This window comes from Anguilla rostrata, chromosome 4 (genome assembly GCF_018555375.3).
Source record: "Anguilla rostrata isolate EN2019 chromosome 4, ASM1855537v3, whole genome shotgun sequence".
Taxonomy (NCBI): domain Eukaryota; kingdom Metazoa; phylum Chordata; class Actinopteri; order Anguilliformes; family Anguillidae; genus Anguilla; species Anguilla rostrata.
The window spans coordinates 60,119,734-60,137,539 of record NC_057936.1 but is presented as its reverse complement, the minus strand read 5'-3'; the positions used below and the strand labels follow the sequence as shown (position 1 = coordinate 60,137,539).

The 17,806-nt window shown below is 43.3% G+C and overlaps 3 protein-coding genes across 3 annotated transcripts; 2 read left to right on the top strand and 1 right to left on the bottom strand.

Annotated features, from left to right (window-relative positions):
- Window positions 1–4,923: 4,923 nt before the first annotated feature.
- On the bottom strand, window positions 4,924–8,361 carry eif1b (eukaryotic translation initiation factor 1B). The gene is made up of 4 exons (XM_064333706.1): window positions 8,173–8,361; window positions 6,514–6,677; window positions 5,262–5,363; window positions 4,924–5,116 (listed from the first exon to the last, which is right to left on the bottom strand). The coding sequence occupies exons 1-4, from the start codon at window positions 8,201–8,203 to the stop codon at window positions 5,072–5,074; spliced, it is 342 nt and encodes a 113-aa protein (XP_064189776.1). The 5' UTR covers window positions 8,204–8,361; the 3' UTR covers window positions 4,924–5,071.
- Window positions 8,362–8,962: 601 nt separating this feature from the next.
- LOC135253862 (tripartite motif-containing protein 16-like) lies at window positions 8,963–12,441 on the top strand. Its single transcript, XM_064333682.1, has 6 exons — window positions 8,963–10,043; window positions 10,513–10,608; window positions 10,783–11,016; window positions 11,174–11,333; window positions 11,557–11,607; window positions 11,915–12,441. The coding sequence occupies exons 1-6, from the start codon at window positions 9,372–9,374 to the stop codon at window positions 12,439–12,441; spliced, it is 1,740 nt and encodes a 579-aa protein (XP_064189752.1). The 5' UTR covers window positions 8,963–9,371.
- Window positions 12,442–13,021: 580 nt separating this feature from the next.
- gpx7 (glutathione peroxidase 7) lies at window positions 13,022–16,539 on the top strand. Its single transcript, XM_064333699.1, has 3 exons — window positions 13,022–13,427; window positions 15,263–15,524; window positions 15,994–16,539. The coding sequence occupies exons 1-3, from the start codon at window positions 13,164–13,166 to the stop codon at window positions 16,155–16,157; spliced, it is 690 nt and encodes a 229-aa protein (XP_064189769.1). The 5' UTR covers window positions 13,022–13,163; the 3' UTR covers window positions 16,158–16,539.
- The last annotated feature ends 1,267 nt before the right edge of the window (window positions 16,540–17,806 follow it).

The window sequence follows — 17,806 nt, the reverse complement described above, 5'->3', positions numbered from 1 at the left end:
AGGCATTTGTTCCAACCAAGCACTAACACACCCGCTTCAACTAATCAACCGCTAGCGTCTTTGCTAACGACCTTGAGTAGTACAATCAGGTGTGTCACTGCCTGGTTGAAAGAAAGCCCTGCACCCACACCGGCCCTTTCTGGGTAAGTCTGAGTACCCCGGCAATGTTGTTAGACTGATGGACAAGCAGGTGAATCCCTCCTGATAGTCTATAATGAGAGGTGGATCTGTGCACTGCCTGCTGAAAACTAATGACTGGATACAAGCAGAGCAACTGTTATTCAATGGAGTAGGGGGGCAGGGGGGGGGGCGTTTCAGGAGGCCGAGGGTCTTGCACCTCAGAGCACAGCGGGCGCTGTCCGGTGCCAAAACGCAGGCTAGTTCAGCCTCCTCACTAAGTAACCGGGTCTGCAGCAATCCCAAAAGACCACAGGGGGCGCTGTCCGGTGCTGACGAGTTCAGGTCCCTCATTGTGGAACTGGGTCTGCAGCAGTCCAAACAGTCCACAGTGGGCGCTGTCCAGTGCTGAAACACGGGAAAGTTCAGCCCCCTCCTCCTGGAATCCAGAAAATGGGCCTTTGACAGGGGATATAAATTGATAATCTAAAATGTCCGATTTGACCGATCTGTATTTGTATGGTTGCCACGCTTTGTTGGAAGCCCAGTCGCACAACCCATTCCTAAAAAATTATTTTCTTTTATGATGTGATTTTTTGTGATTAATGACGGAGCAGAAATGGCGATTGAAGATGGGCTTCGGTCAATGTTCAGGCCTCGTTCTCGTCCTCACCGCCAGATGGCCATCAATTACACATCGCCATCTGGTGGAACCGAGGGAAACAGCAACTTAACCCCGACTGGAATCCGGACAAACAGGAGAGACGCATGATAGCGAGCAAAATGCGCACGGCGCACAAAATACGCGCGTTACTACGGCCCAGGAAACCAACTGCTCTGTAACGCGAAGAAATGTGATCGTGGCAGCTTCTCCTAACAAATAAACACAAAGTGCTAAGGGTTAAAGCCGTTGGGGATGTCAAATCATACACTGCCATAAAATAGCCAAAGGCGGAAATCCGTTACCTACCGCGGAGAACGTGATAGAAGCGCGAGATTGCACTAAAGCACGATGCAGAACACTAGGGATTACATATGTTTTTTTGGGGTTTTTTTAAGCACAAAGAACAGTGGTATCTCTCTCTCGCTCTCCCATTTCTGCAGTCACATTGATTATTTCACTTTCCATTCCCTCAGCTCAGTGACTAAAGACCAACATAGTCCATTATATACGAATATATGTATATTAATATTTTTTATCTTGCAAGTAATTTTAATTAATAAATATAATCACATGCACATATGTGTGAGGCTCTGGTATGCGTGTGAATGCATAATAAACACACACTGACCATCTGTTCTTGCAAACAGCAACGAATAAAAGTATAAAAATCTGTTGGCACTGCTCATACCCACCTGAAAGTGAAACGTGTGATGGGAGAGGGGAGGGGTGGGGGGTGTGGGGGGTCCAGACGGGGGTGTGGGGGGCAGACGAGTGAAGATAACTGCCTCCATAGTGGATAAAACCACTATAGACAGAGACCTTGTAGGCCCAGTCAGACCGCCAGTACAGTCACTCCCCACCCGTCCATCCGTCATAATCTACAGGTTTAATGCGCAGAGTGATACAGAGCCCAGGAAATTGGGGGGGGGGGGTTAAAGTGCTTGTTCCTCCCCTGCCCTTCCTGTGGTGAATTTTGGCTGAATAAACTGTTCAGCCGCTTCCACAGATTGACACTAGCACTCAGAGCCCTGAGGACAGACCCAGAGAGTGAGTGAGTGAGTGAGTGAGTGAGTGAGTGAGTGAGTGGGTGGGTGAGTGAGTGAGTGAGTGTGTGGAATAAAATGGTAGTGCGTCTCATCCCATGAAAAGAATAATTTTACTTCAGTGGAAATTGTTGGAATTACACTGAAGGTGTAAAAATAATGCAATGCACTCATGTACAGAACGGCTGGGTGTGCCCGCTCGCCACATTATTATAATTAATGCAGATATCCTGTATATATATATATCCTGTATATATTTATGCTGCGGACTCCCCAGCGGGAGCAGCACCCTGACATGTCTGGTTACTGATTTCACGCTGTGCTTTAATAACCAGCAACATGGCATGAGGAAGCCAGGCTGTTCGATGGAAAATCACAAAACGCTTTGGGTCAGAGGCAGTGTGCTCCGTCTGAAGTTCAAACCTCAGATTTAAAACTGTTGAACACAGAACTGCATTAAAACTGGATCAGATAATCCTAATTCCGCAGAAAAGCAGTTCCTGTGGTCTAGAGGTTTTAACCTGAGGCTGAAACCCCAACTGAGCAAATTGCAACTGACCCTTTAGCTTTCAGCGCGGTGTCCAAACACTACTGGAAACCAGCTCATTTGACACCTGGATTCTCCTGCGCCTGTCTTTGAAACAGAGGTCGACGAGAAACGCGGCTTCGACAGCGTCACTGAGCCTGAGCGAGTATTCTGGCTGACCGCGCCCTCTAGTGGACACGTGCGACGTGACAATTAGCAGTGAGCTCCGGAGTGTTCGGTGTGTTTTTGGTTTTACGCGTAAAGTTATTTGAATACGTTATGCATTACATTTGCTTAATATAAGAAAGCTACACACTTGTAACAAGGAAAAGGTTATTAAAAAGCTATAACTTCCGTCGATTCGCTCAAATGAAAGTAGCTAATAACCTGACATGCGCTTTGGTTAATTTCCGCCCAAGGTAAACCCATATAGGTTGAACAGCAATTTCAGTGCCTGCGCATACGGAGGTTACATCCATCGTTTAAGATAATTGTAATAATTAAAGAGAAAATGGGTGATAAGGAAAGACATGGCAAAAACAAGTCACACAGAGAACAGGCGGATATGCTGCGATTTGATTGGACATGGAGGAGAAATGCAATCGAGTAGAACGCCGAACAGCTGTCTCACCGCGGGCGAAGATTGGGAGAAATGACAATATGCTGTGGACCGTCAAGAGGCAACGACAGCAACTGCGCGAGGTTATCTTTCAAATTTTCTGGACGAAATTTTAGAGATTTAGGCTCTCTGTTAATGTACTTTTTATTTAATGGAGTACGTATATAATACATTGAGTAAGTAGTGACTATGTAGTTTTGTTTTTTAAATGTATATTTTCACAATCTTTATTTATTAATTTTGAGGTTAAACGTACCTTCTTCGAGGGGGAAATTAACCGGGTTTCCATCTGGGATTCCAGAACATACCAATTCAACTTTCAGAGTTCTCGTTATACATTTAGCAAACACTCACATGTATTTAGCCAAATCGATTTCAGACAAAACACGACAAACGGAACTAATTTTGCAAAGTTATAAACTTTGAACTAAATCATTTTGAAGCGCATTGATGATCTGTCCAATATTCAGACACAAAGCAACAAAGAAATTGGGTGAGGAATAGACCGTCACCAGATACGTCTGTTGTTATTTTTTCAAGATTCTTGCAAAAATTAATTGAGTGGCGCGAGCAGGATGGGAGATAGCCTGAAGCAACTCCGCCGTCTGTTCCAAAGCCACGCGGGCGATGGCGCGCAGAACTGCTGACGTACAACTCTGCAGCCGCAGGATCCACTCAAGATTTCGACTGACCACGCTACTTTTCATCGACTGTTCTCGTGACAATACCTGCGCACCTGGTTGTCCAGAGCAATTTTCTTCCGTTGCACCTGGGAGGTGTTATTGATAAGACGAAATTCCTCAATGCCTTGCACTTTCGGACGTTGGCGAATCACCTGGATATTTAGTGTTAGGGTAATGTGAGATGTACGGTAGTAGTACTGTATCCGTGATGACCTCCTATACTTGATCGAGGGGGGGGCTGCGCAGTATTGAGACGGAAGTTAGCGCGTGAACGTCTGTAACTTAACGCGACGCAATTAAACAACGGCACAATGTAATAAGTCAGTGTAATAATCTGACTATAATGTAAAAAAAATGTTGGAGCCTAACGGAATCACAGAATTCTGAATGAAAAGAAACAATTTTTTGCCAGGCTAGTGCCAACGGTGACTAAGAATGACAGCTAATAAAATTAGCAGAAATGTTAAGAGTTGCATGTTGTACTTATAATTTAACAGAATCGACTACAATCGTCCTTTCCCTGAATCCTGATTGGGCGACTTGTAGTGAGTTCGTTTTCGTCAACTCTTTGTCTGAGATTTCCGTTTGTTACCAAGAACTTGCATCTGAGCAGGTACATGGCAATGGTAAACTCCGGCAAGTTCCATGACATCTGTTAACCAGTTGTGACATTTCACTGACCTCACTCTCCCATTAACAGTTGCTGAACGATGCCAACAGTGTACCAGATTAATGGTAAATATGAGATTTATGGTGGTTTATGTATGCCACTAATGTCAAGACACGGCAGAGTTAATGCCTGGCTTCCATTATGTCTTGTAGTCCAGCAATCTCATTGGTCCAGCTTCTCGACATCTCAGCAGACATATGTACTGGTCATGTGATAAACTTACCAGTTGCTGTCGACCACCCAAACGCAAACACCTAGTGTATACCACTAGTTCATGTGCTATTTTGTCCGACGTTAGGACCTAACGCAGCTCATGTTCCCTGTATACACACTCGGCCCTGATTGGGAAACATCTCCCATGCTCTTTAACCCAATTGGCTGAGGTCCCTTAGCCAACCAGAGGACCAGACATTCGGCCCACCAATACAGTTCAGAGGTGACTGAGACCCCACCATGGAATGTGGAGCAAATTCCACACAAACAGCATTTTTTTTTTTTTTTTTTAGGACCACATCCCCCACCTCTGTGGTTTATAAACGGACAGTCGAAGTCGGTGAGAGTGACGACAGACACAAGCACAAAAGGAAGCGAGCCGGACCGGTTGCCTATAAAATGTGGCATTGTGTGCATTTTATTGCCTCTCTGATGGAGTTACATGGGTTGCTTGGCTAAAGATGGCTGCTGGGTGCGCTCTGTGGGGGAGGGGTAGCCGCTGCGCCGGGGGCTGGGCGGCTGGCAGGGGCATCGCTTTAGAAGCCGTGGACCTTCAGCTGCTCCTCCTTCACGATGCCGATCTGCGCACAAAGACAGACCAAAAACAGGATCAATCAACAGGTCTGGGGGGTGTAGGGCTGAGCAAAAATACTAGAGAGAGAGAGAGACTCACATTAGAGGCAGATTAGATGGAGAGAGAGGGGCTAATGCAGAGGACGTACTCACCTCCAGGAGGAACTGACAGATATTCTTCCTCTGGTCTCCCTGCAGCTGGATCACCTCCCCGTACTCTGGGTGGTCGATCACCGTGCCGTTACAGGCAAATTTCTGTCGGGCACAAACACAGACACCGCGGTCAGGCCCCAGAGCCCCACAACACCAAGTGCTGGCGTTAGCGCCAAGCCCCAAAAAAACAAGTGCTAGCATTAGCCGACCATGTTCTCGTGAAATTACGGGGAGTCCCTGGGGCTGATGGGAACCCTGATTGGCCAATCAAGAGCGTCTCCTTACAATACCTAGAAACCTAGAGCAAGGTCTGTGCTCAAGCAAAAACAAGTAGTTACAGGATTCACGCACTTGGCAAATGCTGCCGTCGGATGTTTTGCCAGTGACTCATACGTCAGGTGATGTTCTTGCGCATCTCTACAGCATTAATTTATGTTTCCAAGAGAAATTTTTTAATAGTTGACTAACCCGTGGCTCAATTTTTTTTTAAATTAGCAAAAGGTTTCAGGGATACCGCAGACCCACACAGTGACGTCACGCCCCAATACGATGACAGACTGGCCATACGCCCAGCTGCAGAGTTTTCAGACAGAACGTTCTGAACACAGCCCTGTCGGCATGGCAACCTTGTCAGAGAGAAATACGCGTGAAGCCATGAGAGGAAACTGGCTTTACCAGGTCCCTCTGCTCCTTAACCCCGCCCACTGGCTCTGAGCTGTCTACCACGTGTGACATCACTGAAACACAACCCGCTCCAGATGAGACGGCATGGGCAGGGGAGCGTACGGTTCGTGCGGTCCCAAAAAAACGGCCTTCTGGCTCAGCTTTGCATGGGTGTGAACCGGGCACCATCAATCAAGGACAGGAGGTCTGGACAAGGAGCTGGGATCCTCATTTTCCTTAGCCTCTGTTTTTCTTCTTAGATGGAAACAGCTATCCAGGCTAGATTTACAGCCGTTTAAGCCATCCAAGCCTCTTTTTTTTATACCATTTTTTTTTCTTTCAAAGTTCCAAGTCTGTGTTCTAGAACTCCACCGCTTTCAATCACCAGTGGTGACTGTGACATCAGCATTAGAATGTCCAGTTAAGAACATTCTAATCACATATCAGTGATCTTGCACCTTAAAAGGGTTTTATACCTGCCGGGAGCCCAGGTATACATCAAGCAAGTTATCCACCAATCACCATTGTTCCACTAGCAGTCATCAATGTTGGCTGTGATTGGTGGAGCTCCCCATCGCCCACGTCTCACCTTCTTGAAGGCCTTCACCAGCTTCTTCTTGTCATAATCGTCAGCGATCCCCTGCACGGTGGTCAGCGTCTTCCTGCCGTTCCGCTGCTGGATCCTTATGTGTATGGAATCCTCTGTCCCGGCCGGGAGTGAGTCGTCACCCTTAGTGGCATCAGCAAAGGGATCTGGGGAGGGGGGGAGGGGAGACCGTCAGCAACAGCTGGGTACAGAGTACACAACTCCTCTCCCTCACCCCACGATTACACCATCCCAGGTACACTTTCATCATCAGCAACCCCCAGATAGAGTACACACCCCCCATACCGCTCCCTCCCCCCTGATTACGCCATCCCGCGTACACTTTCATTATCACAGCTTCCGGGCAGACAGAACAGAACCGCACGCCAATACCGCCCCACCCTCTACAATGCAAATGAGACGCGTCATTTAAGGCTTTAAAGGTGTCGATTTCATTTACATTTAGGTCGATTCAGGAAATTAACCTACATTTCATTAATTTGTTGACAAAATCCTCAGAAAAACTATGGGATTTTTTAATCGATCAATTAGATTTCAATTATTGTCCAGAATCACTGAACAGAAAAGGAATCGAGCCCAAGCCTGACTGCTTTAGCTACTAAATTACATCGATGCCATGTAAACATATGTAGTTTCCGTACTGGTCCATGGAAGAAACGCGATTTTTTGTGTTACATGTTACGGTTAATATTATGGTGTAAAATTTAAGGTTATGCTTATCAACAGGCCACTAATCATTTAATATTACATTAGTCAAGTTCTCCATATGAGACTTTGGTAAGCTTGGTTTCACGTTAATATTAGCTAGAAAAAATAGAACAACACGATAAGCAAAGCAAAACCTGAACACTATCGTTTTTATATTAAAAAAAAAACTACCTACCATTCCGCTTCGTATTTTGGAAGCAACTTCAAAATGTCTTCAGCGGAAGCGCAACCCCCACTCTTTGTTTAAACTTCTTCACAACACAGCAAAGCTAGCTAGCTACATCAGATGGGTAATTAACCACATAGGCTAACATTACAAATAGCCATTTTGGTATCAATGTGAATTAAATTACAAACGACCATGTTCTTTATTGCTAGCAAATTCACGTTGACAACTCACTCAGCACCGTCATAGAAAGCCAATTTTAGCAACCCATTAGCACTGCATCCCTAAACGTTTGCTAATGGCAGGTACCAAAACGTTTAACCGGACATGTTAATCGCTTAAAATAAACCAATTTGTCAATCGACGTGTCAAGATCGACAGACAATCCATCTGCTCCAAAAACTGGCGAATATTATCCAGCTAACGTCGGGTAAAAATTCGGAAGCTGTTAGCAAGCTGGCTAACGTTAATCTCCAAAATAACACCGGTCGCCATTTTCAGATTGGGACAAAGCAGAGTAGGCTAGCCAGCTGGCTATAAACTATCTTGAGTATGTTAACTGACGAACTAGCTAATATTTAGCATCAAACTTATCAAGCTAGCTAATAACAATATATTAAAATAAGTTGCCGTAATGTAAGTTACCTTGGTAACATTAGTTTGCTAGCTAAGGTTGGGTAAGTTAGCTATAGCTAGTGGAATAACAGAGCGGCTAACGGCTCTAAACAAGTAGGATAGCGATTTAAAAAAATGTTTGCGAAACTTACCGAAAGATTGGAGGTTCTGGATAGAGGACATGCGATATTAGGACGAGACCTTTGAGGTGATGAAATCTTCTGGCGCGTCTGTGCCTTCCTGGGCTTAAAGTTTCTTATAAAGGCGTTCAGAAGCCCTGAAGCTGAGTAAGAAAAACAATGATCTCACCCGTAAAAACCTCCCTCTTCTTCGGGGCGGATTGTTCGGTACGTCATAGATCACATGATTTGCAGTATATCGCCTCCTATCGCAACGGAGTGTACAGTGTGGCATCGATACCAGATCGAACAAAGCGGAGTAACCGGCCTGAGCAGTGTAAACCCAATTTTTATAGGAGTACAAAAAAAAGCTTTCTTTTTGATCATGCATCCTTATATTGATGGGACATATCAGACTCTCCTGTCGAGAGCAATTTACAGAATGTTACATGTTTACAGAGATGGTTACAGGCAGAAACGATTTAGATTATTTGGCTTACTTGAGGGTACCACCTAGAGGTGTTGCTGGGAATTGTGTCAAGTACGTCATGTCTTTACCCTTATTACCCGCAATTTGAGTACCCATGGTCCCACCCAGGAATCAAACAGAATCCTTGAAATAAAAGCCAAGCTGTTTTACCATTTCCTCTGACATCACCATTTTGGAGTCAACTCCTTGGAAATGACCACACAGATAAAACACATAAAACATAACCTTCAATTACTGCCCTGTGTGCCAACATTCACCCCAGTCCCAGAGCAGTGCTTCCAGACCTCATCAGGGTGCTGCCCCCAGCTTACTGTCATGACCGTGAACATTTGACCTTGAACAGCCGTTTGGGGACAGGTGAGCTGACGAATGCATGGATGAGCAGAACATGCACTGAAGACATTCCAGGTCCCAGCAGCACCATCAGGCCCATTTCCCTTACTAGGCCCATTTCCTCTCAGAGTTCGCGCCCGGAGGTCCGAATCAGTCCTGCACACATTTCACACCATGGACTGGGAAGTACTGCGTATTTCTTATAGAAAATGACGGCAATGTTAGAACGTGTAAGTAGGAGTTTGTGAGTGACTTGCAGGATCTGTGCTGGTACAGTGCCCACTCTCTTTGCACGCTGACTTGCCTCGTTACCAAACCTCCTGGCAGAAACAGGAACAACTAGACAGACCACATCTTTATCGTTACAATCCCAAAGTCCAACACCGCACCTGCAGCTGTGGGCAGAACCATGAAGTCACTCCCTCTCTCTCGGTCATGCAGTTTCCGAGAAACAAAACCAAACTCTGTGTCTGTCATTGTTAGCAGTAAAATGGCTGAAGGTGGTGGTTTACTGGGTCAGGACCAGTTGAGCTGTGCGATCTGTCTGGATCCACTGAAGGATCCAGTGACTATTCCCTGTGGACACAGTTACTGCATGGGCTGCATTAAGGACTGGTGGGATCAGGATGGTCATACTGGTGGCTGCAGCTGTCCCCAGTGCACAGAGACTTTCACCCCAAGGCCTGTTTTAAGAAAAAACACCATGCTGGCTGAAGTGGTGGAGAAACTGAAGAAGACAGGACCCCAAGCTGTTCCTCCTGCTCACGGTTACACTGAACCTGAAGATGTTGCGTGTGATTCCTGCACTGGGAGAAAGTGCAAAGCCATCAAATCTTGTCTGGTGTGTCTGACCTCTTACTGTGAAACTCACCTCCAGCCTCACTATGAATCTCCTGCCTTTGAGAAGCACAAACTGATAAATGTCACTGGAAACCTGCAGGAGAAGATCTGCTCTCATCATGGCAAACTGCTGGAAGTTTTCTGTCGTACCGACGAGCAGTTTATCTGTCATCTGTGTGTGATGGATCAACACAAGGGCCATAAAAAAACCTCTACTGAAGCAGAAAGAAATAAGAAACAGGTAAGGACTGAAACTCTTACACATGACACTCATGCTTTGTTACAGTTATGACAGAAAATGTGTTATAATTAGCTTATAACTGCAAAGTGAAGAATTATGGCCTGTGTTCTTTTGAATTTCATATATTTATTGATTGCATTTTGAAATCTTTAATACATTTGAAAAAGTAATTTAAAAAGGCAGTGGTCCCCAGGTCCACAGTGATAAAGCAGTATGATCTGGAAGTGAACCCAAGTCAGCTCGCTGTGGCAGCTCTGTTCACACCCCTCACCCCCCTGTTCACTTCCTTGAATGGGAATCAACATGGCTGGAGCAGCTAATTCACTCACTATCCGCAAGCCCAGTACACTTCTACACACTGACCTGGCTGTATATCAAAAAAGACAGAGTATTCAGTTTAATTTGTAACATGATAATAGTTGAAAAGTTAATACATTGCAAGGTGAAATAAAAAATTATCAATTTACAGAAGCAGCTGGGGGCGACCCAGAGCGAATTCCAGCAGAGCATACAGGAGAGAGAGAAGGAGCTGCAGGATCTGAGACAGGCTGTGCAGTCACTCAAGGTGGGTACCGACCAGAGGAAAACACAACAGCTGGCTGCTGGAAGAGCCATTTCTGGGCTCAGCTCAATCCCACTGAGCCACACTGCCGGGGAATAGGTTGTGGAGTCCCAGTAAGAGCTGAGTGAACGGCCCAGTTAAAATGCACAGCCCTTCTTTTTATGTGTCTCCTAACAGCGCTCTGCACAGGCAGCAGTGGAGGACAGCGAGAGGATCTTTACTGAGTTGATCCACTCCATTGAGAGAAGGTGCTCCGAGGTGAAAGAGCTGATCAGAGATCATGAGAGGGCTGAAGTGAGTCGAGCTGAAGGACTCCTGGAGCGACTGGAGCAGGAGATTGCTGAGCTGAGGAAGAGAGACGCTGAGCTGGAGCATCTTTCACACACAGAGGATCACATCCACTTCCTCCAGGTAACATCACTGGCTCTCTGTCAGTCTGCACTATGTACTCTGTCCATACATGGTTAGGCATGTATGTCATTTAAAATGATCTACTCCTGGCATCTGCACAAGAATCTATATTGAGACTGTTCTCTGTCTGTCTGTCTGTCTGTCTGTCTGTCTGCAGAACTTTAAGTCTCTCTGTGTCCCTGCTGGACCTAGAGACTTACCCAGCTTCACTGTTAGTCCACACATCTCTTTTGAAGCTGTGAGTAAATCTGTCTCTGAACTGAAAGAGCGACTGGAGGACATCTGCAAGGTGGAATTGGTCAAAATTCCTGAATCAGGTTGTAACAAACTTCAAGGAGCAAAATCCTTTTTCCAGTTCTTATTAAAAACAAATTCAATGGCCAGATACAGTGGAGTGAATATAATTGTCAGTTACACAATAAATACTCAGAATATTCGTAATCCATCTCAACGTCAACATTATCCTCCATCCTCATCATCAAATTTCTCTCCCTCTTTCTATCTATTTATAGTTATTTTTGTCCCTTTCTGTCTCTGCAGTGAAAAAAGTCCATACTCTAGAGCCAATGACCAGAGAGGATTTCTTACAGTGTGAGTGCTCGCTCTGAAATTTCCAGCTGAGACACACAGACGCACAATAAAATCTCTCTTTAAAACATATTATATTTTTAAATGACTTTGGAACAAAAATAGAAAACTACTACTCCTTCATAACAAAATAACTTATTTTATTCTTTTGCTCCATAATTGTAAATCTGTTTCATCTTAAACAATCAAAAACACACATACAGATGAAAAAAAATCACACTGTATAGTATGTATGGAGAAAATAATTAATTATTGACAGACCTTAGTAGGACATGTACTCATATTAAATCTTTACCTTCTCCTCCATCAGATTCCTGTCAACTCACGCTGGAACCCAACACAGTGAATCAGCGCCTCCGTCTGTCCGAGGGGAACAGAATGGTGACCCACGTGAGAGAGATCCAGTCATATCCTGATCATCCTGATAGATTTGACTGTTTCCAAGTGCTGTGCAGAGAGGGTCTGTCTGGACGCTGTTACTGGGAGGCTGAGTGGCATGGGGATGAAGGGGTTTATATAGCAGTCTCATATAAAGAGATCAGCAGGAAAGGTGAGGGCGATGGCTGTTTAATGGGACATAATGACAAGTCCTGGAGTTTGGACTGCTCTTCTTCCAGTTACTCTTTTTGTCACAACAACACAATCACTAAAATCCCTGTTCCCCCTTCCTCCAGAATAGGAGTGTACCTGGATCACAGGGCAGGAAGTCTGTCCTTCTACGGTGTCTCTGACACAATGACCCTGCTGCACAGAGTCCAGACCACATTCACTCAGCCCCTCTATCCTGGGTTTTGGGTTGGGCCAGTGGGATGTTCTGTAAAACTTTGTAATCTGTAATGAGAGAGAGAGGGAAGATGAGCTGTATTCAAAGTGATTTATGAAATGTATTCAAGCTCTTAAACATGTGATCAAGTAAATCTGTAACCTGCAAAACAGACAATATAGCAAGCTATAAATACTGGCATAAAACAATACAAAGCCTTGGGGACTCAGTGAAATCCTCTTCACTTCAAGAGCAATCAGAGTGAACACAGAGCTCTAATCAATTATTATGAATGAATGAATGAATGACGAATTAATTCATTCATTCATTCATTCATTCACTCACCAATTATTATAGTTACACTATCATAGTTCAGGTATTTTCATTTATCAAACTTAGGGTTTTTAATCCATGTTACTACTCACTATACAGTGAATCTCCAGGAACAGAGTTGGTAATCACTGACATACAAATACATAAATGTGGGATCTTATACTTAACTAGGCTACTTTGCCATGGTTTTTCCGCATAAGCCACTATTTTAGATGCAATTTGTATAAGCCCGTATAAAGGTCTCCGGAATGCAACTCGTCTGGACGTTGCTATAGTTAATGAGAACCGTGAAAAAAACATTTTGGTAGGCTATATATTTCCATTCCTTTTTACTGCAGTTTAGGAATGTGTTCAACGTTGCACACAGGACCCAACTTGAACTGGGCCCGTTTCTAGCTTCCTATTGGATTTAATCGGTATGGCTCGTCTATTGGCTCGCTGAATCTTTGTAGTCAGACCGGAAATGGGAAAGGCGGAGAAATGGTTCTGTTCCTTTGGCGTGTTGCTAACTAGTAACAGTGTGTTGTATGCACAAGAAAGCGGCATCATCTGGAGAAGGAATTCGGTCAGCCCCAGTACCACTAGCGCTTTTAAAATGCTTTTCGCTTTGCTCTCATTCATACCCTTCCTGTTTAGTTTCGCTGAAACCAAGCAAAAAGATTTTTATACTTTTAAAGTTGTAAACAGTAGAGGGAGATTAATATCCTTGGAAAAATACAGGGGTTCGGTAAGTTTGTAACTTTTCTAATGGGCGACAACTACAAACTTAAGAGAGCTGGTCATATAGCCCCAGCCTACAGTATACTGGGCATCCAACATCTGTGCACGGGTGTTGCATGTTCCTCTTTTCAGTTAAAAATGTTGCATTTCTTTTAACAACCATGCATGTCCAGTATTATATGTGCTATTTTATTAACGTCAATTTCTCTCTCAGTTTAATAAAATACTAATGATACCTTTTGTTCGTTGTGTCTGGATTCTTTGTCCCCACCGTTTGTATACGTGGCAGGGATTTTGCAGCTATCAACGGACCGGCTGCATTACGCATGAATGAAATGTGATAGAGATTACGTTGATGGCGACTTAATATGTCCAACGTGGTAATGCCAGACTTAGCTGGACTTAAATACGTAAAAACTGCTCATTTAGTTATCGCGTAGGTTATGTCAATATTTTGAATGGGAAAGACTATGTTCGTATAGTTGCAGGCCACGTAATGCTATCTGTGCAGCCTTCTTGTTTTGAAAATCTAAGGCTGCATCCTACTTGAGAAACACTATTAGCATTATGTCAGTTTGGTATTTATTTAAAATAGTTATTGTTCACTATTAACAAAATATTTTTTTCCAGTGATCTATATACAGATGGCTATCGCAGAAAAATATTTTTTAGACACCCTGCAATTTCAGTGATTGTACACTTGATGTCATGATTGGATAACACTGCTTGAATCATTTTCAAATCGTACAGTCACTTCGCTCCTTAACGCAATATCTTTTCTATTTTTGTAATTTAAAAAAATAAATGAATAAACTCGTGCTTTACTATGACCCAGTTTCCTCCTTCAATTCTTACAATTTCACACTTTCCATTTGCATGTGTTCTTTGCATGTATTCTAATCAACTAACAATGCCAACTGTCTGGCGAGAAAATGCTATACTTAAGGCAAAGTTCTTGCACAAATGCACTTGAATGAATGAATATGTGTTTGCATTTTGTTTTTAAAGGAAAGCTGTCAGATTAAATGAACTTCAGTAGAATGTTATAGTTCAGGTTGTAATTGCTAAATTTGTTCCACCCACACGAGATGTAACGTTCAGCACTAGTCAGGGTTTCCCTGCTAATGCTCAACTGCACTTGTGAATGCAAAATGATATTATTTAATGCATCACCTTGTGCTAAACATTTTTCAAATGGAAAAATCTGAGGCCTTGAAGAAGATCAAGTGCACAGTGTTAGTGAAGGGTAAGCTATTCTGGGTAAGAGCCTCCTTTTTTGTATTTACGAATGAATCAGTAAACCGGCATAACAACAGTGCAATGCAGCAGTCAAAGCACTCTCAACCTCCGTAATGATTGGGCCAGTGGGATGTTCAATGTAAACCATCTTCAATGTAAACAAGATGGTCAAATATAGCCGTCAGTCTTAATCATTTGCTTGAAAAAAAGATAATGACATCTACAGTAAGCTCCATAATACTTGGGACAAATACATTTTTGTTTTGATTTGCTTCTGTACTCCACAATTTTAGATTCTCGGCTTTCTATTAAGGGTATTTTTAATACACGTTGGTTTCACCAGAAATGACAGCACTTTTTATAAATTTGAGTAAATAAAACAAGAAGGTTATAAAGACTTCAGTACATCAAGGAAATTAGCTGTAACAAACAAATTTGTATGTTCGTCTCGCTCAGGATGTGCATATCAAATCGGCAGAGTCCTCTCGCTGAGTCTGTATGTTAGAAACAAAATCAACACGAAAAAAAAAAACACCAGAGAAAGGGGATTAGATTCGACATTTGTTCGTGAGTGAGCATCCTATGGCCGTTCCCTTTGTGTAGGTGTCGCTGGTGGTGAACGTGGCGAGCGAGTGTGGCTTCACCGAGCAGCACTACACGGATCTGCAGCAGCTGCAGAGGGACTTCGGACCCTACCACTTTAACGTCCTAGCGTTCCCCTGCAACCAGTTTGGGCAGCAAGAGCCCGGCAGCGACCAGGAGATTGACAGCTTCGTGCGCCGGGTCTACGGGGTGTCCTTCCCTCTCTTCAGCAAAATCGCCGTCACCGGAAACGGGGCTAATAATGTCTACAAGTACCTGTACGGTGAGTGAAAGCGAGGTGGACAAATAAAAGGGAGAATACACACACACGAATACACACGGGCATACAGTTATTGACACCAAGGTTGACTGACAGCATTTATTGCCGCGGTGTAATCTTCCAGACCTGGAAAAAATACGAAAAGGCCGTTGTATAAGATTGGAATTTTACTGAATCGATACAGTTTAATGAGGTGGCCCTCTTATATAGCGTCCTTTTCATATTTTTTATGATAATTGACTATTATCTATTATTTGTGTTTCAAGAAATTAACCTGAGGTTATTTTAATATTATAACAGAGTATGTGCTGTAAGGGTCCGTGCAAAGACTGAATTTTGCAATAGAGCAAGACTAATGCAAACGGTCAACACAGCTACACATCTAAAATGAACCCAGTGATACATCTGCCATCTAACACCTCACCCAAACTGGTTTTTTGTTTGTTTGTTTGTTTGTTTGTTTTTTTACCAGAGTCTTCTGGGAAGGAACCTGACTGGAATTTCTGGAAGTACCTGATAGATGTGAGTGGGAAAGTGGTGGATGCTTGGGGGCCCACAGTTCCCGTCAAAGAGATCCGACCTCTCATCTCTGACATGGTCCGTCAGATTATCCTGAAGAAGAAAGATGAGCTTTAGTGTGGAACATCTGGAAGCCCAAACCTGGAAGACCCCATGAAAGCCCCTAAATTTCACACCTAAACCCCAGCCAATGCAAAGGGCATTTTTTTTGCCTGGGCAAGGAAATAAAACTTTGAAGTGTGTATTACAGTTCTGGTAAGCCAAATTGGGACCCAGAATATGGGGTAAGGTCCAAGAGCTCCCTTGAGAATTGGGATAATTTCAGATATTAAAGTTTGTAATATTTGGATTTAAGAGCGATCACAGGGTGTTGTCTTGCTTATGCCACTGAAAAGACTTGTGTTAGCCACTTAATTTGCTTTGTAAATGGTTCTATCCACAGTCTGCAAACTCTGGGTACATTTATGAAAAGAAAATAAAGAGGCTTCAAGTCACCTCATTCAATGGCATAGAGTTATTTCTTTACACAACTGCAACAGACTACAAATGCAAATCCCACACCCAGAATCAACTCCAGACTATGAATGAAAGGACTGTAATTCCTCAAATAGATAGCCCTATATGAATGTAAATACCCTCAAATTGAGCTGACAGTCTGCACTTTAAAGACATTTAATGCAGGATTTTTAAAATAATATTTTTAAATTACTATGCTAAGGCATATCTATGATGTTCGGGATGTTTCTCAGTATGGCACTCTTTTCAGTGCGTGTGTGTGTGTGTGTGTTGGTGTGGCTACAGAGCCTATGGGTGGTTTGGGATCAGATTCCAAAGAAGGGTTTGTTGCTAGTTTGCTGCAATGGCAGATGCTAAAAAGCTTATAGACAGCAAAGCAAAAAGACAAGCCAGCAGGGCTTGTTAGAAAACTAGTCAACCTTGGAATTACTTTTCTATGGTGGCGTCAGCTGACATTTGCAAAGGGGATGAAAAGCAATGTGGAGTTGGCCAGTTTTCTGTTGGACCTGTAAGTAAACTTTTTATCTAGTTACCTTATACAGCTAGATGCTCAATGTTGGTTAGCTTTTGTATCAAATTCTGTTCTTCTATCAAGATGTCTTCCCCTCAACAGGTACTGCTTTTACTGTTTATATTTGCAAGTTAGCTAGCTAGGGTTTAGACAGGTTTAAATGACAGGATCATATATGAAATTAATGGCAGCTAATTTATATAAACTTTATTAAATCACCAAAAATGGATATATACTCAGTCACAAACTTGTAGTGTGTCCTATATCCAGGAGGCAAATATGAGTGTAGATGCTTGTTTCAAATTAAGAAGAGCTATGGATGATTTTGAGTTAGATTTGATACCATATTCAAACTGAGTTTTCATCACTCGTAGTATTCTTTGATGTTCTTCCAGATGGCAATGGAACCAGATGGTTCAACATCAAAGGTTACCAAAGTGATTTTGTTTATTATATGATTTTAGTTTATTTCTTGCTTATTTCAGTGATCAAACAAAGATGATTAAAATGGCAGCATCAGAACGTCAGAGTGAGGTTGTTTCTAGTTGGATCCAAGTCCACATAAAATTTTACAGGCTTGTGGAATATGGACATGCTTCACACAGGCAGAATTACAGCTAGGGTTAGAATTAGAGTAGGTTTTGGGTTAGAATTAGGGTTTGGGTTAGGATCAGAGTTTGGGTCAGGGTAGGTGTTAGGGTTAGAAGTGGGGCCCCCTTGGGAAAGATAAGTGGACCGG

Coding starts and splice junctions, on each gene's coding strand:
- eif1b (XM_064333706.1), bottom strand. CDS start 8,203: ATGTCCTCTATCCAGAACCTCCAATCTTTCG. Junction 5,364..6,513: donor TGGTGAAGGCCTTCAAGAAG/GTGAGACGTGGG, acceptor TGTGCCCGACAG/AAATTTGCCTGTAACGGCAC. Junction 5,117..5,261: donor TCTGTCAGTTCCTCCTGGAG/GTGAGTACGTCC, acceptor CTTTGTGCGCAG/ATCGGCATCGTGAAGGAGGA.
- LOC135253862 (XM_064333682.1), top strand. CDS start 9,372: ATGAAGTCACTCCCTCTCTCTCGGTCATGCAGTTTCCGAGAAACAAAA. Junction 10,044..10,512: donor CAGAAAGAAATAAGAAACAG/GTAAGGACTGAA, acceptor ATCAATTTACAG/AAGCAGCTGGGGGCGACCCA. Junction 10,609..10,782: donor AGGCTGTGCAGTCACTCAAG/GTGGGTACCGAC, acceptor GTCTCCTAACAG/CGCTCTGCACAGGCAGCAGT.
- gpx7 (XM_064333699.1), top strand. CDS start 13,164: ATGGGAAAGGCGGAGAAATGGTTCTGTTCCTTTGGCGTGTTGCTAACT. Junction 13,428..15,262: donor TGGAAAAATACAGGGGTTCG/GTAAGTTTGTAA, acceptor CCCTTTGTGTAG/GTGTCGCTGGTGGTGAACGT. Junction 15,525..15,993: donor TGTCTACAAGTACCTGTACG/GTGAGTGAAAGC, acceptor TTTTTTTACCAG/AGTCTTCTGGGAAGGAACCT.